General features: G+C 44.0%; 1 protein-coding gene across 3 annotated transcripts in view; it reads left to right on the top strand.

Moving 5' to 3' along the window:
- Positions 1-17,828, top strand: part of LOC120846625 (ATP-binding cassette sub-family G member 1) — a 56,470-nt gene extending 38,642 nt beyond the window's left edge. For all 3 annotated transcript variants that reach the window (XM_040218463.2, XM_042291680.1, XM_040503875.2), the window contains 8 exons: positions 4,920-5,043; positions 6,069-6,183; positions 7,686-7,831; positions 8,627-8,728; positions 11,369-11,537; positions 12,560-12,660; positions 14,627-14,782; positions 17,089-17,828. In XM_040218463.2, the coding sequence (XP_040074397.1) occupies positions 4,920-5,043; positions 6,069-6,183; positions 7,686-7,831; positions 8,627-8,728; positions 11,369-11,537; positions 12,560-12,660; positions 14,627-14,782; positions 17,089-17,436 (1,261 nt within the window). In that variant the 3' untranslated portion in view covers positions 17,437-17,828. The remainder of the gene's footprint in view (positions 1-4,919; positions 5,044-6,068; positions 6,184-7,685; positions 7,832-8,626; positions 8,729-11,368; positions 11,538-12,559; positions 12,661-14,626; positions 14,783-17,088) is intronic.
- The last annotated feature ends 6,792 nt before the right edge of the window (positions 17,829-24,620 follow it).

Genomic DNA, 24,620 nt, shown 5'->3' with positions numbered 1-24,620 from the left:
TCCTTTGCGTTTTCCATTTCCTGCTCCAGTCTCAGGTTTAATAATTGAAAACGGGCGAGTTGGTGAATAGATACGGATACATGGAAGGATAAAAATTGAAGGAAACGGGACTTCTTCAAAGAAGTCCTCTTTCCGTCCCTGTCCTCGATGTTTTATCCTTTCATGTATTCGTATATCAAGTTTACCATCATGTTCAACTTACACCAGCTCGCCTACACTCTGACTATTTTTCCGTTAATAGTAAATATGCACGCGAGGTTGTGCGACGTAAGCATGCCGTACAAGGTACTCAAGTAAAGAATAACAGGATAAAGCTTTTCGTCCTTGAGGCGTGCGCTATACACATTCGCGTCTTGCCACGTTAAAAGAGCAGAAAAACATGAAAAAATATCAGTCACTGGCAAAGCATTTAAAGCGTGCGAAACAAATTTAAGTCTTACAGAAACAGAACCCTGGTGGAATGCCTTGGCAACCAACTGCGAACTCCCCTGTTTGCTGGGCTCACTTTGTCAAACGTTCGCAATGTACCGAATTTAAATAGGGATTGTTTCTAACATACCGTTCCTTAATTTTGACGGTGCAGGCAAGCCCTCGCGATATCAAGACCGCCCGGATTTCACACCTTCCAAGTTTGTTTACACAATCCCCCCGTGCGTTCGCGCGGTACACAGGACGGCGAAGTGACGAACGCAATAAGCTTGAATAACAACCGATCAAGGAGAAAAATCAGCTGTTTGTAGTGGCCGAGTTTTATAAACGGAACTCACAAGCTCCGCACAGGGTGGATGGTTGGGTCGGTATCGAAACTGTTCACTATTACCTTCCTTACATAACACTGCGACTCTGCCTTGAAAACAGACCCCTTTTTTAGCTGCTTGTAAGACGCGACACCTAAGTGACGATTAACTGACCCCGAGTCGATGATAAGAACGATGCAGCGTCGGCGGTATGTCCATCCTTGAAGATATAAAAACGAACGAGGTCCTCAGTATCGTAGACAGCGGCTTTTATTAATTTTCCAGTGTCGTCCTCAGCCATTTCGAAGAAAATATGAACGCGAAACGACGACGGAAAGACATTTTCAGAATGGTGAAAGACGGAACAACGCCACCAGAGAACACACGTAAACAAACACATGGACCGGGAGATACGCCACCCCTGCCGCGGACGGCGGAGAGACGGTCCCGGAGCCACCAAAAGTGTTTCGAGCGATTCCCGCGAGGGCGCGCCACGATCGTGACCAAACTATGAAAAAGGTCAATTGCACCTGTATTTGTCATTCCAATACAGTTCCAGACAAATGAGTCATATTCGACACGACTACGCCCCAGTCAAGAAAACAAACGTAGAATGCAATGTGGGTTAGAAAAACCGCGTGTCACTCGTGTAATGGCTCCCAGCACTCTAAAGGAAGCATTCGCAATTGTAGTCACGTGATTATTGAAATTAATTGCAGGATCTATAAAAACGCCTATATCAAGGATGACCTCAACGCGAGTAATATCGGTGGAATCTAATACACAGGAAAAACGCAAATACAATACATAGTGAAAATTTTTGGAATGGCATAATGTTCAGAGTACCGGTTTATCCCGGTATAGAATACTTTTTGATGCGATCGGTGTCAAAAAGTTCGTCACATCTTAAAACCGAACTTTAGTCGAGCATTCGTACGTCAATCGGAACAGAGCGCAAGGCCGATTTGCTTCAACAGCACTAACACTATCCGTTTGTTTATATTTATCGAGTATGTGAAGTATCTTTAACTGCAAGTCACTCTACCCTTTCTCAATTTTAAATTATGTATGTGCGTGCATGCGTGCATCCTTGCGCGAGTTGGCAGAGAACGTGCTCAGTTTTCCCGCGGGGCACCGGGTTCAAAACGCGCTGGTAGAGCATCGCATTTGATTGTTCGTCGTCTTTCGGGAAGTTTCTATTTTATTTCTGATAGGTATGGCGCGCTCTGGTTTAGAAGCTTCCTGAACATAAAACGTGCATAAAAGCAGCCGTAGCAACCGGGGAGGTAGTGCTGAAGCTTCTGGAGACGACATGACGCCTCCAGAGATGAAGCCGGCGGAGACTTCCGGTTTGGAGGGACACGCACCCTACGGTGACCAAAACGAACAAAACCAAAAGACGGCATTGAACAAAAGAAGACCCCTGGGCACATTTGGGGGCGTTCCGACCGACTTCAACCTCTACTTCCGGCTTCACTTGGGACCTTCTCGTTTGGCTGACTTGAGCCTGTATGTCGCCTCCTCTTTTTCCTACCTCTATGCCTAGCGCGCTGCATTCGTCAGTCTGCCTTCTGTCACCGTCGCCGAACGTATCAGACCCTTTCCGAAATTCAGTGCCATCTGGTGGTTCGTAAAGCAGTTTAGGTTTTGCCATATCAATGGCGGAAAAGAACTTGTATCGGCACCGTCACTTTTGCAAGTCTACGGCACGCGAGGAATTGTTTAGCGTGAGTTCTTTCTCGATCACTGTCACTTTGATGGTGACCAAGAACCTGCATTCAGAACAAAGTTCGAACCCACTCAGATGCCTCTAGGAAATTCTATACACCAAAGTGATTTAAAGCCGATTGTGTGCCGCCCGCAGATTGACTGAATCTGAGTTACTAGAAATAACCGCTTACGTAGCTCTTGTGTTACATTACTTCGTCGCGTCGTACAACCCCCCAGAATGTACAGGCCTCGCATCATCCACTTAGGAGCATCTTCAACGTCCTCCTTTATTAGTCACTAGAAGGCCGCCATTGGTATGGCACAAATGCCGTTCCACAGATGATGATAGTGATCAAGGTGACCAGATTGAATTTCGGAATGGGCCTATTGTGATTCCTTTGGCGTTAAAGATCCCTGGAGAATGGGAACAAGCATCTTCCCTTCTCCAAGGATCTCCAAACACTTAGCTGCGTTTGGAAGTTTGTGTTTGTCCTTTTTCCACCTTGTCCGGGGATTTTCTTCGTCATTCTTGTCCAGTTGGCTTGCACCTTTGCATTAATCGCGTTATCATCGTGATTCATTTTTTTTTTTTAATTTCAGGCCCAATTTCGCTTAAATAAACACTTCTTTTCAGTTTCTTACTCATCTGATTTTTTTTTCACAGAATGTGTTTTATCTGCAAAATTGTATTGAGTTATTCTTGTAACAGCCGGTTATACCAAAAGACCGACACCGCGAAAAGCGTCACGCCCAGAGGGAACCATATAAAAAAGAAAATCCATTGGTAGATCCTCAAGGAATCTGTTAGCATGACCCTTGAAAAACGCCACACACGACCCCCTTCGGGGAACGCTAACGCTAACTCGTTCACTTTTCTGTTTTGGCTTTCTCTTTTGCTTCCTCTATTTTTCGCTGCCTTTTTTGGGGGCTTCTCTACGGGGTGGGGTCCCTCTTGGCCTTTCTCAAAGGGCGTTTTCCAACGGTCATGCTACCACAATGGATATTCCTTTAATATTTTGCCGTCCACTTGGACAATCGGTAATGCCTGGTTCACACTCTATTTTGTAGGACAAACGAAGGAATAAGCGCTCCGAACACCTGCAAGTTCAGACTCGCCCCAGCATCCACGCGCTCATTGGCTTCCGCCCTGTGACGTCGCCTCCCTCTCATTTTTGTCCTTCACTTCTCTCCTCCTCTCTACGCTGCGCGGTTCCATTTCCACTGTTTTGTCCACAGGCAGACGCCGTCAGCTTCTCCCTGTCATGTGGGTACTAACGCTAACGCATTAAAAAACTTCAGTCCCCCGGCAGGATTTGAAGTTGACGACCTCATCACCTTGTGATTGTCAGCCAAGTGCTTTGCCGAGTAAGCTATCCAGGGTCGACGGTACGACCCACACAAAAGCGAGGTCATTCGCGCAGCGCGTCAGGGACCTCGCGCGCTTCGCGACCTTTCCTGTCATGCAGCGTCATTTCATGGCGTGTGTCAGGAATGAAAGTAAATCTTCAGGAGGTGGTGCCGTTCCAGACGTCCTTCTCTTCTTCCCTGGAAGGCCTGGTACACATTCTCTGCTTACCACTTTTTGTCGGCATTATCAAGTTTTTTTATTCGTGGTAGTATCACGTTTGCGTATTCTGGTACAGTTCGTATAACTGTATAACTCTCTCCAATTGTTACGTCTAGCTATTTATAGCTATTTACTTTTTTTTATGGATTATAGACATTGTACACATACAAACACGTGCACATACGATTTGTTTCTGTATTAATTATTATTTCTCATTCTTTGCACCAAGATTCGATTTTCTGCCGTGCGCATTGTATTCTATTCTGATCACTAAGAGCTTTCACATTTATGTAATAAGACAGTCGTCTGCAAATGATTTCACTGTGATATAATTGTCGATGACTTAGGATTTGTAATGTGTATCTATATATTAAAAATAGACGGGCCCCAAAACAAAGCCTTGTTTATCTTCTGATAACACTGGTAAAACCTTAGACACTGCGCCATTAACTTCAACTAAACGCTTTTTTTAAGGTATGCTTTTTACTTTGTTAACAAATTTTAACGAACTCCAAACATCCAACTTCTATGTATGAAACTAAAATGTGGAACACTTTCAGAAGCGCTGGACATATATGTAAGAAAATAATGCGTGCGTTTGTTCTCCCGTATTAATGCGTTTCTAGAAAAGCGCGAGTACATTCACTTCATTGCGTGGCTGCTGGAAGTATTCATCTAAGACCATGTTGGTTCCCGTAGAGAAGGTTGTTATTTTTTTTTTAAGTAATACAAGGATTTTGATACCAGGTGCACCATTATTTTACTACTTGCGTATGTGAGGGATATGGGTCTGTAAATGGTTGCGTGTGATTTATTGCGAGCTTTAAGAATAGGCACGACCTTGGTGCACCGCCAGCCAGGCACAATGACTCATCTTGTGTTTACGTTGTGCATCGTTCTTCCAGTGGCCTAGACAGCATGTCTTCTCTCCGCTGCGTAACTGTGATGAAATCTCTGGCGGCTGCGGGGCACACCGTTCTCTGTTCCATTCATAATCCAAGCGCGAAACTCTTCTCCTATTTTGATGGGGTAAGTTGTTAGCTCAGCACCGTTATAGCACTCTATTAAAAACAAAACCCCGCAAGATTATGTTTTACAATTATTTGGCAGTTGATATACTTTATAAATGCAGTTTAGTAAACAAGATATACCCCATTACATCTTGCTTACATATACACTTGCTAATTGTGGATAGGCCATATATTCTTACAAACAGTTGTAAATACTGTAATAAAAAAATGTTTATATTTTTAATCGCTGAATTTTTGTGGATGTTTAGTATTTTCAGAAGCTCTTGCATGTAGTCTGCTCTGAATCAAAAGTATACATAAGCAGAAAAAAAAAAAAGAAATGGGAGCCTGCGTGTTACGAGGTTACACGGTCACCAAAGTGACAAAATTTAATGAAAAAGTGAAAAGATGTTTGTTTGTTTGTTTACTTTGAGGTGTCGGGAAAGGAGGAAACCAGGAGATGTGTGGGCCTCAATTAACGGGCAAGTCGCTACCAGGTTGTTGGGGAAAAAAGTAAAAAGACGTTTATTTAGATCATGGAAACCAAGTGCTTGTTGTGCCTATCGGGAGATGGCGCCACAAGTCCGACTGTCGAGCGAATCAGCCGTCTGTGGCGGAAGCGTGTTTAGAAATATCAAGGGTGTTCTAACTTTCTCGCGGGAACCGGAGATCTGCTCCTAAGATAGATATGTTGGTTAAACGCCTCAGCTCATTACAAGCAGGCGCTGATATTGTCGGCTAAGTTTGCATCGAACCGCTCCACTCAAAACACCCTATATACACTGCCTCGCTATGCACTCAAACGACAGCTTAGTGGCTTCAATCAGCTTTGTCAATGGTAAGGAAGAATGGTACAAACACTACTTCAAGCAGCCTCAGTGGCAGAAAGGCGTCCACCCCTTTTGCTCTTGGGCTGTACTATCGTAAAAGTAAAATTGGTTGAACTGATTAAAGAAAGACCAACAATCGGTGTTCCGAGGGCATTACGGGGCTTCTGAGGACGCAGTGATCATGTGTATTGAACGCTGCTGTTCGATCTTCCAGTTGTACATGATCTCGGAAGGTATGTGCATCTACAACGGCCCCATCGACAAGCTGTTGCTGTTTCTAAACGCACAGAACCTTCACTGTCCGATTCACCACAACCCTGCGGATTTCAGTAAGTATAAAACGTATGTGTATATCAATACTGAAAATAATTAAACTATCAGCATCATTAGAACAATGTAGGAAAAAAAGAAGAAGAAGGCTACTTTGTTACATATATAAGCACTCAGTTCTTGTTGTCTACTTACGTTCAGAAGTGTTTGTGTTCAATTTTAAAACGTAAAAAAAAAAAAAAAAAAGCTTTGAAAGTAAATTGGTTTTTATTTGCATCTTTTCTCGTTTTTTTCTATACACGTATCTTATAGTTCAGGTAACACAGAGGCACATAGAAAATAAAACAACTAACTTTAAGACATCTTCCCAGTTAGCGTTTTCAATGTTACTCATATGCTTCAGTAAAGAGCAGAGCACCAAAGTTCTTTTTTAGATTACAAAAAGCATTTTTATAGGTTTTATTATTCACTTTTCTTCAATTCTCAAACTTCATTTATTACTTGGTCTCTGACCATTCTTTATAGTGCTTGATTCGCTCTAAATGTCAAGCCTATCAACGACTCAGAGGGAGCAAGGTGAAACAAATACTGTAAAGGTACAACTCAGGGAAATAGAAATTAACCCCTTTCGAAGCCTCAAATGTGCATTCAAAAGTTGTGCTTAATAACACTAATTCATCAATTTAGCTGTGTGTGTTTCTTTTTCTTTTTTTTTCTTTTTTTTTTGCACTGCAGGTGTATATAAGCGAAATTTTGTGCAGGTTTCAAAGTGACAATCGACGTCTTTCTAAGACACTTAGCTTCTTCAGGGCTCAGCTTTTCCTTTGGCCTTGATGAAGCTTCCTCTTTGCCAAACGCCGGTCAGCTTTTACACCCATAGAGTTAATGTAATAATTTTAGAGAAACAAATCCGCCATGTTCACGTGCATTTCGGCCACCTCGGAAGGTCGGAGCAGAGACTCAGACATGCATCGGTGGTCCTAGGGCAACCAGATCGCTGGCGATGGTCACCCTAGGATCTAGGGCGACCAGATCGCATGAGTCAACACAAAAAAGTTGCAAAATATCACTTGAAACTGTAGCACCCGGCCTTTTGAGCCATCAAGCGTTATACTTATGTACGAGTATAAAGGACTACAAGTGGACAAGCAATTGCTCTACTTAGCGCGTCACGGCGGGGTGAACACGCCTAACGCATCGTCTGCTCCTTCTTCCCGTTTTTGTGTCACCTTCCAACCCTTTATTTTTCATGGCTTACCACCATGTCATTGCGTACGATTTGCCGCCCTCCACTCTTGTCTTTAGCGCCCCTGGTCACATTGGTTTTACAGGGGTTCCTTTTGAACTTCTTTCCACCGGTATCGACGGCCCCTAAGTTTATCTGTCAAAGAATATAAAGGAAATTTGGCACGGAGTTAACATAAACAAAACGACACGCCATATTTTTTTTTTTTTTTTAAGTAGATTTCACGGTTTACAGCAATGGACTTGCGTTGCGCCTACTTTCTCCTTGACCTATAGGCTCGAAAATCAGTGTGGACGAACTCTACTTTCTATACAGTCACCGAAATAGCGGCGGGTGAATATGGAGACGTCTGCAAACGGCTGGCGAAGTCGTTCAGCCCCGAGCACTCAGGGAGCGACAACAAGGTGCTGTATCATCATCCTCTTCTTTCCAAGTACGGCGGGAACATCATGACCAAAGAGGTGTGAAATTCTTTTTTTATCTCTCCAACTTTGCCTATGACACTCTGCGTCTGATACACTATACTTTCACTTTTTTTTTCTTATTTTATCTTACAATTTTTGCTGTGCCACCTGCTATGCGGAGAGAAACTAAAGGCGAGGAGGAACTGAGAGTGTGCTGCGACGTATGAGTACCGAGCTCTAACTGAAAGGATAGTGGGTAAACGCAAAGGCTACCTGCCTTTGCCTCTAAGGACCGTCTCACTCTAATCAGAAGAATAAAAAGCATCGTGTTTAGCTCCTCCCCTTTTTCAGTTTATCGATTAGAAAGCCCCTATAGATTGCCCGGCCTAAGCATAAGCCTGTTATCCCTTGTGCAGTCTGTTGCAACATGAGAGATTGGAAACTAGAGAAAGGGCACTGTCACCGAATTCCCTGAGAGAAAAACCGCCACTACGTCGCTCACAACGACATTCACGAACCATTTTTGCTGACGTGACGGACTGGAGGAGAATTTGTAACCGCCCCCTTGTCAAGATTGGCGTCTATAAAAACAAAGCTCTGCCTGATGCCCCGTGTACCTCGGAGCACTGGGCATTGAGCAGAGCATCCTTGTTGATAGAGCGTCTTCTGCAGTTCTAATATGGCAATAGGCTATCGTTACTTGACCTGACCGCAGTATGCCACAACATCGTTGAAGGCCTCGTGCTGAAGGCAGGACAACTAAAAAAGCTTTCTTAGAGTCCTTCATTTTGTAGCGAGACTTGGTAAGCAAGTATGATTGTTGTCGACAAGACGGGTTTGACTATTCCATAGGAAAAATCTGAAGAACTGAAGCTTCACAAGGTTACAGTGCACTTCTGGCATCAGTTTATGGTGCTGACACGCAGGTGTTTTCTATGCGTCATCAGAAACAAGGTGATGTATACTATTCTTGTTTGGTTTTACCTTGTCCCTACTTTAATCTATCAAAGAGACGACTATACGACGTGCAAGTTCGTGCGCCTTTTGCGCAACACGTGCGTTTGTTTACCCTCCAGATAAACCCATGTGCTTTTGCCCCCCCCCCCCCCCCCCCCCCGGCTTTAACCAAGGATGCCGCACGCTTGGCTGCCTTGTCATCGCGCGTTCCCTGACGTGCTTTATGTTGATCTTTGATTGCCGTGCCCCTCCTTGCGTTCTGATGCGCCAGGTACACATTTTTGAGCATGCTTGCCGAGCTTGAACGATATCGTCAACTAGGCAGTTAGTGAATGGAGAGAACACGGATATGCACGCACCGTGTCGTTCACGTGTCTGTTGAAAACAAATTTCCGTATAGTCGCCGACATATCAAGAAACGCAGGGCGTGGTTTATTACCTTCACGCTTCTTGCTTGTGATTCGTTCTTCGGCGTCCTGATCGGCTAATGCTGCGATCTCATTGGCTGCACAGCGATAATAAGATGTGCGTGCTTTGCTACGCCTTGTATTTCTTAAGCTTTCCGGTTGTATGTATGTATAAATATATATTATTATTGCCATTCACAATGGACATATATTACTAAATTCCCCAGCAACAAGGGGCGTACTGAGGATGTAGATACACGTACCGCACGCGCTTGCCTTTTCAGTAAAAACGATTCGAAGTAAATACCCAAAGTAAAGTGCTGTGGAACACGCGTGCAAGATTTCATTTTTTTGTGCGTTTTCTTTAGAACAGTTACTGTTGTAGACGCCAGCGAGTGCAGCGCGTGTAACTACACTCGCAGATGCTCTTTCGTGCTTGGGTAATTTAGAAAAATCTCTATTCAAATGTTTTGAAAAATGTTCCTCGGCGCCTATCGGCATTGGCGGAACGTCCCTAATTTTTTGGGACGGAGCCTTTTTACAGTTCATATGCCAGAACAGTATAATTAATTTTGCATTAGACCCCTTCCGAAGTTCAGCCTGGCCACTTCAATAGCTTTCATCACCTTAGAGTGTATCATCTGAACATGCTAATGGCGACCTTTTGATGTCTGGTGAAGGAAGAATGGACCCTTCCGGAAAATCCCAGGAGACTTTGCATCGAGGGGAATTGTGGGACTGTTCGGATGTATGTACACTCGTGCCGGTTCGAGTGATTCGTGCATCCTGGTAGCGGCACGATTCATTCTTTGTTATGACTAAAAGCTCGGAACAAAAAAAAATAATAAAGTGAACGGAAAAGAAGGTTTTTGCATACTCCCTTTTGCTCTCTTTCTGTCTTCCCTGCGTCATGAAAGGCCTCAGAATGCTCCGCTTCGGCTCGCCCCAGACAACTAATGACAATAAGATGTTAATTTTATCAAGAGGTTTACTCAAATTTAAGCGCCTCGTACAGAGTGATAGTTTCTTGACACCATCGAAACTGTAGCAAATAGAGTAATAAGTGTTCAGGGGAAAACACCGTAACTTTCGTACGTCTACAGTTGATGAATAGGTACCAGATTTTATCCGCCATGAGCACACAACAATTCTGTCTGGTATTTCAGCCTAATGCCCCTTCATGTTTCAAAAGTAGCGCAAGGTGGGTCGATGCACGAGGCACGTGCAACGTGCAGCCCTTGGGAAGATTATGGTGGCACCAAGCAGCTCTGAGCTAGATTTCAAACGCCATATGTTCTTCCAGAAGGGGCGCGCGGCGCGTGTCTCGAACGTTACCACAACAATGAATAGCGCCAGTTTTATCAGAATAAAGGGCTTTATTTCAGCCACTAGATGGGTCTGAATTTGTGATAGGGTCTACTGACCCTTTCACAACTGAAATAACAGTACACTTCGCTGAAATAGCAGTACAATCCGCCATAAATTAGGGATTTGAGACGTCACATGTAATGTCGCAACGCAGAAAGCAGTTCTGCATAAAAAGATTATGTCTGACTCTTCAATAATAAGATATTGAAAGATATCGCGACTACAGTCGAGGCTGGTTTAACGGAGCAATTTTCGCTGCCACTCTGAGCCGCCCAGAAAGCCTGTGTTTATGAAAGCACAATCGGGGCTCTTCGAGAGAGCGGGCTTGTGACCCTCATCATATGCGGTGCGATTTACTGTTACTTGATATAATATATCGGGTTTTTTATTGATCCTAGGAATGTAGAATTAGAACTCCAACTTCCAGTAGCTCGCACAAGTACGCTCATGCAGCTCTGCAGTTTGTGTTCTCCGCGACACTGCTAACGTCAACAAGCCGTCGCTGGTTTTCTTTGTATTTCTCTCAGTATAGGACTATCATCAAGACTTCTATAGTCGTGGAAAGTGCTCAGCTTGGGTATTATTCTAAGTGGTATATTTTGATGCCCGCCACTACTTTTTAGAAGCAAAATGCAAAAAAGTGCCAAAGTAATATTCGCACTAACAATGTTGCGCAGTGTACAGCCCCCCCCCCCCCCCTCTTACTCTCCCTTTTCATTTCTTGGCTCGTAGTGTTACCTGCTTAACTTGACGGTTTTCGTGTATAGATATCATGTATGGTGTGTAGTTATAGTACGTCCTTGGCGCGTCTTGACCAGCTGCATCGAGGCGACGTTTAACGGACAACCTTTACATCTTTTAGATAGCATCTCAGCTTCGCTTCATAGCGTACGCAATCTTCGCCATTATGCTGACGATGTTGTACTACGACGTCGGCAATCAAGCAACGCGGGTCATGAACAATGCGTCCATGTTCCTGCTCGCCCTCTCCATAATCCTCTTCCAGTCCGTCATGCCGACGGTACTCATATGTAAGTTTGTTTCAAACTTCCTGCCGCTAGCGGTAACTTATATTCGCATTGGATGGATGGATGAATGAATCTCACCCCTTTCAATCGGGCGGCGGCTGGCGCCACCTAGCCAAAGTTTTTATATCGACAATCTACTAATATCCCTGCCAGTGACGTAATTGTCACCTCCCGGAATTTGCGCGAACCACTCCATAGAGCCGTTCGTTACAAAAGGTGTTGAGTTGCAACGAATATTTCCATAATTAAAAAAAATACCTGAGACTGGGTACAAATGAAAAAGAAAAAAAAAAGGACAAGCAAACACACCGTTTCAAAACGCAGTCGCGTTTTGAGACGGTGTGTGTGCTTGTCAGTTTTTCTTTTCTTTTACTTATTTGTTCTTAGTCTTGGGTTCTTCGTTGTAAAGTTTGGTTTATCGCTTGCCTGTTTTTTTTTTCGCTCTCATCGACATGTATGTCACTTGACTTTCTCTGCTAAGGACGTCACGTTGACTACCGAGAAAAAAAATACATGACTGGTCAACGTTATTCTATATCTGGATGCTTGCACCGCATTGTAACCAACACAGTATACTCCTTTACAAAAGACACAGAGTTACGTCGGCGAGGGGACGTTCGTTACGAATGCGTCCGGATTCGTATATACAGTACTTTGAGTTCGTACGCAGCAAACTGCTGGACCAGCTTAAAACTCCTCCTAATTTTTTCTAGTTTTTTTTTATTTGTTAACATAATGGCGTTCCTTTGCACTGGACGTATCGTGACTCGTGTCGCGTCTTTAATTTGCTGGAAATATGAGACCAATCGTAAAAACTGCAGTCTGGAACACGCCCTTTGCATACAAAGTAGGGAGGCGAAAACGATGCGTTGGATCAACAACAACGCCTTCTATTGTAACTTTAAAGTCACTGGAAAGCGATTATTTTTCATGCAAGTCTTCACTTGACATTGTGCCAACTGAAAGCGTCGTGTGCCGTAACTTTCAATCTGAGTTCCGATATATATATATATTTTTTTTTTCAGTTCCCACAGAAATGAGCGTCTTATTACGGGAGCATCGAAACTGCTGGTACAGCCCGGGAATGTACTACATAGCCAGGCTCTTGACGGAACTGCCTTTTATGGTAACGTCCTTCGTGCTATTTCTTTTTCATCTGTCTATGGATTGAGATCGCCTTGTTAAAAAAAAAAAAAAAGAAGGAAGAACACTGTTAGAACTTAGAGAAAGATGGTGTCTCTTTTCTGTAAACAATATGTAGCTTGATTTCTTGCGTTTAATATGAACATGTATTCAGGTTAGATGAATAGAGGTGTGTGAAAGTGAACGTAAATTAAAATTTGTTGGTAGAAAACGCCGTAATTTACCTCAGCAAAAGCAGTGTGATTTATTATTCTTTTTATTTTGTATTATCGACAGTTAAAGGGACGGTGCAACGATATTCATTTGGACTGTTTTTCGCTTCACACGAGCTTACTGACGTTAGTGGGACGCAAGTATACTCGCATGCAACGCAACTGACCAAGAAACCCCGTTGTTGTGGTGTAGTTTCAGGAATGAACGCGCCCGCTTCCTTTCAACCTCTCCGCAAAACACCTTGGAGGTTGCAGTTTCCACCAGTGACTATATTTTGTATTTATTTTTTATTTGTGTCGCGGATGATCCTGCTGAAGGGACAGAGAAAGAAGCATGGTGCCTTTTTTGCAGCCCCCTCAGGCGCTCGTAGATGTGACCCGATAATTAAGTGAGCTCTCGATTTGGACTCGCATAATCAATAGCTCGACAAGCCTCCGTGTAGTGGATCGTGCCCAATCGCTTCAACGTCGGCAGTAGTCGAACCCTAGCAATGTCTGAAACTCAGCCCGTGTCCTGGGCTGGGCCAACCCCAGCGCGTTTCTGCGATAAACTTTAACGGCATATAATCGGCTTCTGATCACGTGGACGCTTGTTCTGACTGAAAATTACAAACAAACAAAACGCTGTTTTTTTGTGTTTTATTTTTTTGCAGTTATATTTATATTTTGAGAAACACTGACGGGTTTTTCATAGGTTATAAACGTCGGCGATTCATTTTAATTGGTATCTACGCAAAGTACAAAATCGTTGCACCGCTTCTTTAAACAACTGGAGAACTAGCTAACGGTCCTGAACCTTCGCCTTCCACATTATACGTCCTGGCTCCCTGGCTCACCTTCTTCCAGCATAGTGATGAATAAAAAAAAAAGGGTATTAGGTGCGGTTGTACGTGAAAGTCTAGATAACAAAAAATGCTTTCGTCACAGAAACACGTTTGTTCCCAGTGGCAAAATTAAAAGGACAGAATAGCCTTCTACCAAAGTACTTGAGATTGAAAAAAATGAACATTGTTCCATTTTCGCTAGGAATTTCGTTGGCCTCCGTTGCCGCCTGAGACGCTGCAAACTCGCTGGCTCTAAAGCGAGCTATAGTAAAAAAAGGCGACCGCCGTATCCGCCTTCGCCCCTGCGTCAACACCGGGATTGTGGCACTGCCCAGAATTTTAGTCCTGACGTCATCAGTCGGAAATTTAAAGCTGCCGTCACACTGTTCGAGCATCATAAAAAAGACGCAGTTGCAGATGATGCTGATGATGACATAAATATCTGAGGACACGCGCCTCCCGCATGTTTCAAACATGTTTGCTTCACACATATGAATGCTTCGAACATGGCTGCAGACAGTCTGCCTATGGCTGATGTGGCAGCATCGCCGTACAAGGAAGAAGCACGCATCATTAAATGTTTAGAGACTGTCTTTTGTATGCCGTATTTTAAGGGTCGAAAGAAAGACATCGTGGACACGCCAGTCGGAGACACCCGTTTCGTGCGCCATTGCTTAACGTCGTTTCCGCAGTGGTTATACCCATGTTCTCTGATATGCGATTGATGATATTGTTATTTATTTTTAACTACCAATATATCAATATATCATGTCGACTGCCTTATTTCGGTGAAATTGTCGGGGTCCGGACTCACCCCATGTTTTTACGTCAGTGACAATACCTTTATTTTCGTCTTCACCGTTTTATATGTTGCCTTTCGCTCTCTTTTGCATTACGCGTCGCCGCTGTCTAGGTCTTCGGACCTCTCATCTTGATGGCAGTGTTGTACTGGACCACATCTCAACCGCCCGAGCTTTGGCGGGCTGCAGTCTGCATCTTGTTTGCGATTCAGTCGTGCTCTGTCAGCCAAGGGATTGGCTTGGTTGTGTCTGCTTCTACTAGCATACAGGTGAGACCCTTGGACTCTTCCTAAAATAAACGAGACTGATTCCTATATAAATTACGCTCTATTCTTCCCAAGAGCCATTGTCGGCGGTGTGGGAATATGTTTTGGTTTACACGTTATGACGTTTCTATAGGCCGTGGATAATTCTTCGTCTCGGTCAGGGTATTCTTGCCGAGAAAATAGTTTTCTTTCTTCTGTAATACATCTCGGTAGTATACACCAAACAGCTACGTGAAAATCTATTTCCCTTTTTCCTATAGGGTACCACGTCAAGGCCGGGTGTTGATGTTTTCTGTTTGTTATTTTTGCCATTCGCCATTTACTTTTGGTCGTTTGTAAGATTTCGTCATGTTGCTGTTTTTCGATAGTCAGGTCATTTGGGTTCCTCGTCAGTCTAATTATCATCTATTAAAAAATTTTCTTCCCAATATTAAGTTTACAAAACAAACACCAGTGGTTTGAGAACGGCTTTAGTGAAAGTGTAAAAAATTTTAATAGTACACGTAGCAATCCTGATAGAACATTATACATTTGTGAAAAGAGCACATGCCAACACGTTCGTCTCACTAACAGAATTTTGCTTACGACTGTATGCTCCAGTTGTTTGAAGCATTCCAGTCAAATAACCCTCCAACAACACAATAAGTGACTACTGTTGAAGGTGCACACGAGCTTGTACGTTCACGAAACGTTTGGTTGTAAGCGTTTGAAAATCCATGAATACTCCACGAACTTCTCCCTATACTGTAAACTATGGTCTGGCGTTACTTTGAGTGGCTGTCCTAAATACGATTTCTCTCAATTATTTGTATTCTGTTTGCTGCGGCGGATTTGAACGTACTACAAGGATTTCACGACTGGTGTTTGTGAGTATGCCTGAATGGTAATTTTATATACCGTATTTACTCGAGTAATAGCCACACTATTTATGAACAAGGCCCCTGCGTCTACTTTCCCGCATAACACATATACAGCCAATCATCGCGTTCCGCATAAATAATATCGCGAATAACTAGATTGAAAACACGATTCACCATACAAATGCAATCTTCACAGATGTTATCTTCGCGCCAAAACTTTATCTCTGTCCTGTAAACCGCTGGAATCATGCTGTCAAAAGCGCGGACAGGGTGATTGGCAATCCCCCTGTCCGCGGAAAAGCGAACCCTCAAGTTTTCGTCATAAGCAGTGCGGCTATTACTCGAGTAAATACGGAATCACGTGTCTGTCCTGACAGCATAATTACGTTCCATATCGCCATTTAGTATACGTGGGGAACCGTTGCAATAGAAACCAAAATAGACCTATTACAAGATACTCCTTGCCGGATAATCAGATTATTTTCGCATTACCGAGTCCTAGTCGTCGTTGTAAATTTGTAAATTGAGACAAAAAATGCATACCTTTAGGAAGAAGTAATTAAAATATGATCGATGCGATTGATCATTTTTATTTTTTAATAAATCGTGATTTTCTTTTGTTATCGGTCACCAGAGCTGCTTCGGCGTGAACTAGGCTTAGCTCGTATCGAAAACAAGTGATGCGTCCGAGTTTGGCGAAGACTCGGGTCCAATCATACGCTTCTTGCATAAAAAACTGGCAATCGCCAATGGCGCTTGATCGACTTTTGAAAATTGCATATCAGGTTTCACATTTTCACTCACAAAGCAAAACGTTGAGACAAAAACAACAAAAAAATCTTTTATTTTGATTACACACGACACGAGCACTCCGTCAAGTCCAAACAAATTTTCAAAACCAGTTTAAAAGTAAAACATGTACGATATACCGCTTGCCTGAGAATCGGATTCTTTTTATCTTACTAAGTCATAGTCGGCGTTCTAAATTGAGATAAAAATGTGAAAGACGTTTACAACTCCCTGTAACGCCGAATTAGAGCGCAGCTCTTGAAGAGGAGGAGGGAAGGGTACTGAGGAGGTGGTGGTCACGTGACCTCGGGGGGGGGGGGGGGGGGGGGGGGGGGGGAGGTCACGGGACCTCGGGAAGGGGGGGGGGGGGGGTCACGTAACCTCCCCGAGGTCCTCCCGAAGGAACCTGAGGTCCTCCCGAGGTCGTCCCGAGGTTCTTGAGGGGGGAGGGGGCTCGCGGTTACGCCGACGCTGACGGCGACGCCGACGCCGCTCAATCCGGAAACGGGCGCCTAAGAGCTAAGAGCTGCGCTCTGAAACTGCATACCTTTGGGAAAAAAAAAGGATTGGAGTCTGACTGATGCGATCCTTTTCTTTTTTTTAACAAAACTTGATTTTTGTCCCTCTTCTTTGTGTGAAACCATTTTTCCTTGTCTGCAGACAGCGCTGTTCGTGGCCCTGCCCGTGGCGTCGCCCTCGTTCCTCTTCAGCGGCTTCTTCGTCCAGGTGCACCACCTGCACCCGGTGATCGGCTGGATCACGTACACATCGCACCTGTACCACTCGCACCAGGGCATGCTCCAGGCCGTGTACGGTTACGGCAGGGCCGAGCTGGCCTGTGAGGAGGAGACGCTCTGCTTCTTCAGCGAGCCTCGGGAGGCCCTCGCGGAGCTCGGCGCACAGGACGTGGACCTGTGGACCAAAAGCGCCATCCTGCTGGCCATGGACGTTTTCTACAAGCTGACCGCCTTCGTTGTGCTAAAATGGCGCTTGAGGATTAAGCGCTAACGTCCACTCCAATTTGTTTTCCACGGTGTACATAAAACGGCTCGATTATCTCGACTCTCTATTCGCAAGTTTATAAAGTAAAGTTTAATGTTGCGTTTGTGCTCGTCCTACCACGGCAAGACTGGATCCGCGCGCTTCTTTTTCATGTGTGGACAGCCTGTTCCGTCCATAGAGTTATCATAACGTACGCTAGAGATTCAGCTGGTGCTAGTTTGCTGTTGCAAATTTAAGCAGACAGCAAGAATTGGAAAATTGACTTGCATGCCTATGGGAAAAAACGGGTGCATTCTTTCTCGGCACTTGCTTATAAGAGCAAACATTACAAGTAATCCTAGCGTAGTAAATAGCTTGAAACATTTTTCAATCACAGAAATAAAAATATTGGTAAGTCACAGTGTTTCCCTTTTAAATTCATGCCAATTAACGCAAAGCTAAAACAGCTTCATTCATGCATTTATGTGCACTGTTGGACACTGTTAGCGCGAACAGGGCATCGGCGCTTTTCTGCAAGGAGGATATACGTACCAAACGAACGATGAAGTTCTAAAAAAATATAATAAATAAAGACGGCAAGAACTACGCAGCAACACTGGATCAGTAACTCTCTGTGCATGTGGACGATCAAAATAATGTGAAGGCAAAGTGAGGCAAAATGAAGGCATTGTCTGATTTGCAACAAATACGTATTGTTTTTTTTTTTGTTTTTTTTGTTTTTTTCTGCTCATGCATGTGTGCTAAGATAGTTGTTCTATACTGTGAAGCACTCGAAACTTTTAAAATAAGGCGAAGCCAGAGTAGACACCCGATAAAAGCTGCAAGACCTAATAAAGAATGAAAGAGACTCCTTTCATAGCCCAGATATAATTTATTCTTTACGTTTTTTTGGAGTTTTGAACCACTCCTAAGGTTTACCTCGCTCGCAAATGATTTACCTCTCCACCATGAAACGCGATGCTCACGAAGGAATTATGGCTCGAGGAATAGCAAAGGTAAGACGCAAAGTGCGCGAAGTAACTGTGCATCGCAGGCACGTAGCCAGGGTCAGCTAGGGAGGGGGGGGGGGGGGGGGGGGCCATGGGGTCCGGCCCCCCCCCCCCCGAAATTTTCCATTTTTCTGGGGCCTTTTCTCCCCCCTCCCCCTCATACAGCATTTTGTCATGGTCGCCCCCTCCCCCCGAAACAAAATCCTGGCTACGTGCCTGGTGTATCGATTGTCTCCATTTAACATCGCAGTCCTGACGACGAGAAAACTGAGTAACTGCTTTTGAAACGCAAGTTTCTTTACCTGCGGGAAGAAATTGGCTTCGGAACTTAACACAGTTCTCCAAAAACTCGTGTTACGCTCTTATCTACTGCTCCTCTCGTCCCATACAAAAGACGTAGCGTCCTCGTCAAGCCTTATGAAGCTCGATTTGCTCGATTCGGGGCCTCCAAGATGAGATGCAGGCGACGGAGGAACTTTGCGAAGGTTTTTCCCTTTATGGAGGAACGTAGGTTACAAGACCGTTCCTCCCCTTAGGGAGGGCTTTAGATACCTTTTTTTCTAAAAGCGCATCGCTCCGGTGAGAAAGAAAGATGGCATCGAACAATGAGTTTGGTCAGTTTGATGTGCCTGAAAAACGCGGTGGATGCTTAAGTCGCTGCATTTTTAAATCAACAACGTCAAAGTTAACAGTCCGACGCTGCTCCTACTTTCCGTCAATGAAAGAAAAATAAATCCGAATGTCAGACAGACAGCCTTGGCGCTGTTGGTGCAAGAAGGCGATGATTTAGAACTTCCACCATGCTTTTTACACACAACATCAAACTTGTCGTTGGGCGCATGTTATTTTCTCGCCGGAACAATGGGACAATCCCCAACTCTCGGTGGAGTGGCGTAATATACGTGGATTGGCAAACGCAATTACGTCTGCTTCTTTCTGCGCAGAAAACCTCCTTTGTGCGAATATACTGTAATTTGTTGCTGGATGCTTATGCAACGGAATGTTAAATTACCACAAGAAATGCCGGGTGTCTCCGATGTGGGCCAGAAATTTAGCACATCGGTACGATGTTCATCCAGATCGAAACGGGCGGCGGTGTGGATCGAATCGACGATTCCTGAATGCTGATCACAAGCTTTCCCTTTACGTTACTCTCCTTGTGTGTTTAGGTTTGAAACAAAGTGTGCTGTTGAACAAGCGCTTGCCTCGTTCAGAAGTTGAAAGAGCCATGGCCGGGCTAGGGTGCCTTCATGTGCGCTTTGCTTAGGGTGGAGACATCTGGCCATTTTGTTCCCACTTTTACAGTTATTGTTTTGTTCAGAAGCGCGTGAAAGAGCGTGTCCCTGCACGCGTCTGTGGCGGTGACTGTGCTATGGAGACATTTTGTTTTTGTCGATTTCTTTGTATTTTCCTCGTGAGCGCGTGCTGTCGGCATCGGGTACTACAAAGGGTGGCATCGCTCTAAACAGAAGGTCATTGAGGCACCCTAGGCCGGGCTAGAAGTGAGCAGGTGCGATATCTTACGGCCTTTGCACAAAGAGTGCGTTGCTCCCTGCGTCCGCAGCTCGAAAGGGTCGCTGCAACCATACCCTTCCTAAAGCGCTTTAATTTTTTCTGAGAGGCACGTCCACCTGACCGTATTGACCTCTTTGCTGCGGGGCTCAGCTGGAGAAGTTTCTGGAGTAATTAGGCACGCAGGTCACGAGGCTGCCTGACAGCTGGGACATATGCGGAACAACTCTTCCCGTTCGTCTCCTCGTGAAACGAGTTTCTATAGGCAAGCGTTTAATTATCATAAGCCGAATGACAGTCATTTCGGAAAAGAATACTGGCACATATTTTCAATCGCGGTGATCAGGGAACAGTTGTTTATGATGGCTCAGACAGTGTTGGGCAAAGTAGTGTGATTGCACCCCACGCGGCTAAAAAAATGTCATTCTTAGGCGAGAGGGAAGGCAGCAAGAAAAGCCGCTCTCTAGCCCGACCATAGATCAACATGACAAGGCGGCACTGATGACCTTTCTTAGTTTTATTTCCCGACACTTATTGCGAGCTCTTGCAAGTACGAAAGAGGAGCTATATGAAACTTGTTGAGTCGTGGCTTCTCATCCTTAGTTGCAAAGGACAAGAGTCACAGGGGTGTAAGAAGCACAGTAGAAGCCTGAAGTCGTCGCGTTATTAAGCTAACATCGTCAAAGTTGATCGTCTGACATTACTTTTATTTCAATAAGCGAAAGAAAAATTAATCAAAAGAAAGACGATTTAGGAAGGGTTTAGCACATCCTGCAAGGCTATTGGTATCGCACTTCACGGGTCAGGTTTTATTAGACCCTTTTCCCCAACAACATATTTGAGTCGCTTTTACCTCACTGCGATGGCCATGCCGCTATAATGGGTAATAACGAATTAACCCCAAGACAACTTTTTGGACATGACGCTGTTGTGTATAGAACTCAATAACCTGCCTCGCGGCCACAGGAATGAAGTGATGCGTACCGAAGGGTAGAAAGAGAAAGTGAAGGTCAGTCATGGCTGCGCCCATGCACATCTGCTTACAAGCGGCTATATGTGAAGGACAAAATCAGTACCACCTTTGGAATTTTCTTGAACAAGTAATTCGGCGATTTTGGTCACGACTTCTAAATGGCACAATCGGCCATAAAAATTCTGAACGAACCCGCTATTTGTTTTTTGCTGACTTTCGACGAAAATGAGCAACGTTGATTGAAATCAGAAGCTTCTAATTTGTATAGGTGATAATAATGACCTATCTCGTTTACACTAACATTATTTTTCCAGTGGTAAACATATACTGAAAACGACTTATTTTTCGAGGGCTCAATATTTCGCGATTTAGGTCAGAGCTGTAGTTTTGGAATAATTCGCGGGTTCTAATTTTCGCGACGCGATGGGATCTCAATATAGATTCCAATGTGTTTACATTTTACATAAATTGTTCGCGGGACCTACTATTTCTCGAGAATTGTAGGCGATTCGCGAAAATCGCGAAAATTAAGTCCTCGCAAAAATTAGGTCGTTTACAGTATATTAAAATTAATTTTTTTTTGTGTGTGTGTGTGTGTGTCTAAAGGACTATATTTCTCGGTAGTTCAGAATTGATTTTTTTTAAGCAGTACACTCAAAATTTGAGGAAAAGGCCCCGATATGCCAGCGAGCATATATTTAAGTTTGTCTGCCAGTAGTTGCCTATTCTTGCCATTTTTATTCATTTTCACGCGAGCCTTACAACAAGCATTGAATATCAATCTTAATGACTTTTGTCAGACATTTTGAAGCTATACCCATTAATAACTGTTACAAGTTTCAGACGTCAAATCCGAGCTGTTGTCGTGGAAATTGAAGACGAATTTACTAGCCTATATTTCGAGAAATATAACTCTCAATACAAAATTAAAATTAAAAACACGGGCCACGATATGCAAAGCAAGCACTCTTTTTTTTTTTTTTTTTTTACACCTCTTAAAAAAATTTTGAGCCATTTCCGTCCAACATTAAACTCTGCCCATTTGAATTACCAAACCATGTGCGGTCAAAAAAGGTTACTTCTTTACATTTTCCCAGCGCGCACAATTTATAATATACTCATTTTTTAATATCAAAATGAATACCATTTTGTGTACTATATATTTGCGTATAATGAACATTTTTAGGAATCAACAAAGCGTAAGAATTGTGATCCACACACATAATTAATCGTCATTTTTTTTTCCGTGGCTGTTGAGGGGCCTCAACCTCTTCTCATCCATCATACAAAAAAAAAAAAAAATACAAAATACACAAAAAAAAAAAAAAACGCACGGTGTTCGCTGCAAACATGGCAGAATTATCTGCGGTTACACCTAAACCACGGGCAAAGGATGTTTCCTTCATACCCCCAGGCGAAAATCAGTCCACTTCCAGCTGGATTATGGAAGTGAAAATGAGGCACTCCAGCTGGATTCCAGCTGGGTCCAGTTGGAATCCAGCTGGACCCAGCTGGAATCCAACTGCCTCGTTTCCAGTTCCATAATCCAGCTGGAAGTGGACTGATTTTTGCCTGGGACGCATGTGTGCTCCCAATACGTCTGCAGAGAGTTGCTGTATAACCGCGATGTTACAGGACAGTCGTACAAGGAAGAGACACGTCTCAGACAGTTAGAATGCCTGCTGTATGACGCAGGGGCGGATGCAAAAATTTCCTGAGGGGGGGGGGGGGGGGGGGTCAGGTGTTGGTCAGTGTACCATATGGTTAGGGACCCCCTCCCCTCTCCCTCGTTTCGCGCACTAAATTTTAGACATGCAGAAATCAAGAGGGGGGTCAGGACATCCGGACCCCCCCTCTAAATCCGCCCTTGGTATGACGTGTTAACAGTGTAACCGCGGCTTTACGGTTTTTTTTTTTTTTTTTTTTTTTAATATCGTATCTCTATGCCCCGCACCCAGGCGCTCGCGTGGCCACCATCGCGTCAGGATTCTGTGGGGGAAGCGTCGTTTGCAGGCGGGCTTGAAAGTGGCCGCTAAAAAAAAGACTACACAGACATCCAGCGCAGTGCCGCTGCTCGCTTGCTCCTTTCGAAAAGCCGACTCTCTCGTATCTCTGGAACAAAAATGGCGTCATTTGGGACACCGGCCCGCTTCTCTCCTAGAAGCTGTAGAGAATTGCGACGGTTGTCATCATAATAACTTTACTATTTCTATTATCGTAATTGTCACAGTCTACATACACGGCACTAAAAAGAAAAAAGAAATAATGAAGTACTTTTAAATTACTCTCGAATAAAACGTATTAAATTAGATTACTTGATGGAAAAGTCATTAGCGGTTACTTGAAAAAGTGACCGTTACTTTTTCGTGTCTCTTCTTTTCGTTTTTTGTCGGTTTAAAAACAGTTTTTTTTTTTTGTGCTGTTCAATTTTGATTTAGAATCACCCAAACTACAAATACTCATCTTCTCAATACAGCAATTTCGGTAGGCCATATCCTCCTGCCGAAGACTTGGTTCGAGGATTATACTTCGCAAAAAACTTGTAGAAACAAAGGGAGCCATTAGGAGCGGGAGGGAAAAGGCAGTAATTGAAGTTTACGAGTAACTTAGTACTTTCAAAAGTAATCATATTACTCTTGCGGTTCCTTCCTAATAAAAATGATTACAAAATTACTCCAAAAAGTAACCGATTAGGAGTGATTAAATTACTTGTAACGAGTATATATGCCCTAAAAGTATGGTCGAAAAGCATCGATTTTTCAGCTACTTGCTCTTCGTGCGTTATCTGTGTTATGTGGATTCAAACCGGTGTGCGCGGGCGTCTGATCAGAATGAGAAGTGGCTATTTACAACAGCGATGACGGGACGAGAGCGAAAATGTTCAAAAGGAAGGCGATATTACACTAATGCGCAATGCACATTAAAGACACCAGTGCATAACTGGCAGTCGGATTGCACCGTCGAAGTACCCATCTATACGGCTAAGACCGGAAGGCCTACGAAAGCAAGCTAAATTCCAGATATCCGAACCCTGCTTGCAACTTTGTCTTTCTTTTTTTCACTTTAAGATTTAATTTGAAAACTGCTTTCATACCTGCACGTGCACTTTCTCCAAATCGATTCAAACTGAGAATCCGGTCAGCACAGGATGAATGAATTAGAATGACAATATACCCAGAGGAACGCAACACCGGGCGTGCCTTTGATTTCTTTAGGGTATCCACTCTGTCAGCAAACGCTTCCGGGAGAGACCCGGCTCCTTTAAATCACAACAATAATAGAATCTAACGGGTAAAAAAAAAATTAAAGAAACCTCCTGGGGGATACGTCAGCTCCCGCTCTGAGGCTTCCAGAAGGTTTTGCCCCCTGGACTCCCGTTTCAAGTTCTTCCTTCTAAATGCGAACACTATCTACGTCTTGCTATACCTTTCTGTAGACATTTTTATAGCCACATAATGTCTGCAACGTTAAGGCCCCTAAAGCCGCAGTTACAATGTTCGGCGACGGACACTTATCAGCTCACTTTACGGATTCTACCACCCGTCATTGAAAGCGCGGTTATCAAGGCCGGCCAACGCTGATCTCGCGCAATTTAATCAAGGGCATGCAAAGGCCACAAGAAGCACGTGTCAGCGACATAGATACGGCTGCGACTGAAACGTTCCACCGGCTCATCACACGCTACAAGAAAACGCAGCGTGGCATCGGCAGGAGCA

Source organism: Ixodes scapularis, unplaced genomic scaffold (genome assembly GCF_016920785.2).
Source record: "Ixodes scapularis isolate PalLabHiFi unplaced genomic scaffold, ASM1692078v2 PGA_scaffold0__279_contigs__length_252992795, whole genome shotgun sequence".
NCBI lineage: Eukaryota > Metazoa > Arthropoda > Arachnida > Ixodida > Ixodidae > Ixodes > Ixodes scapularis.
This window is presented reverse-complemented; position numbering and strand designations above follow the sequence as displayed.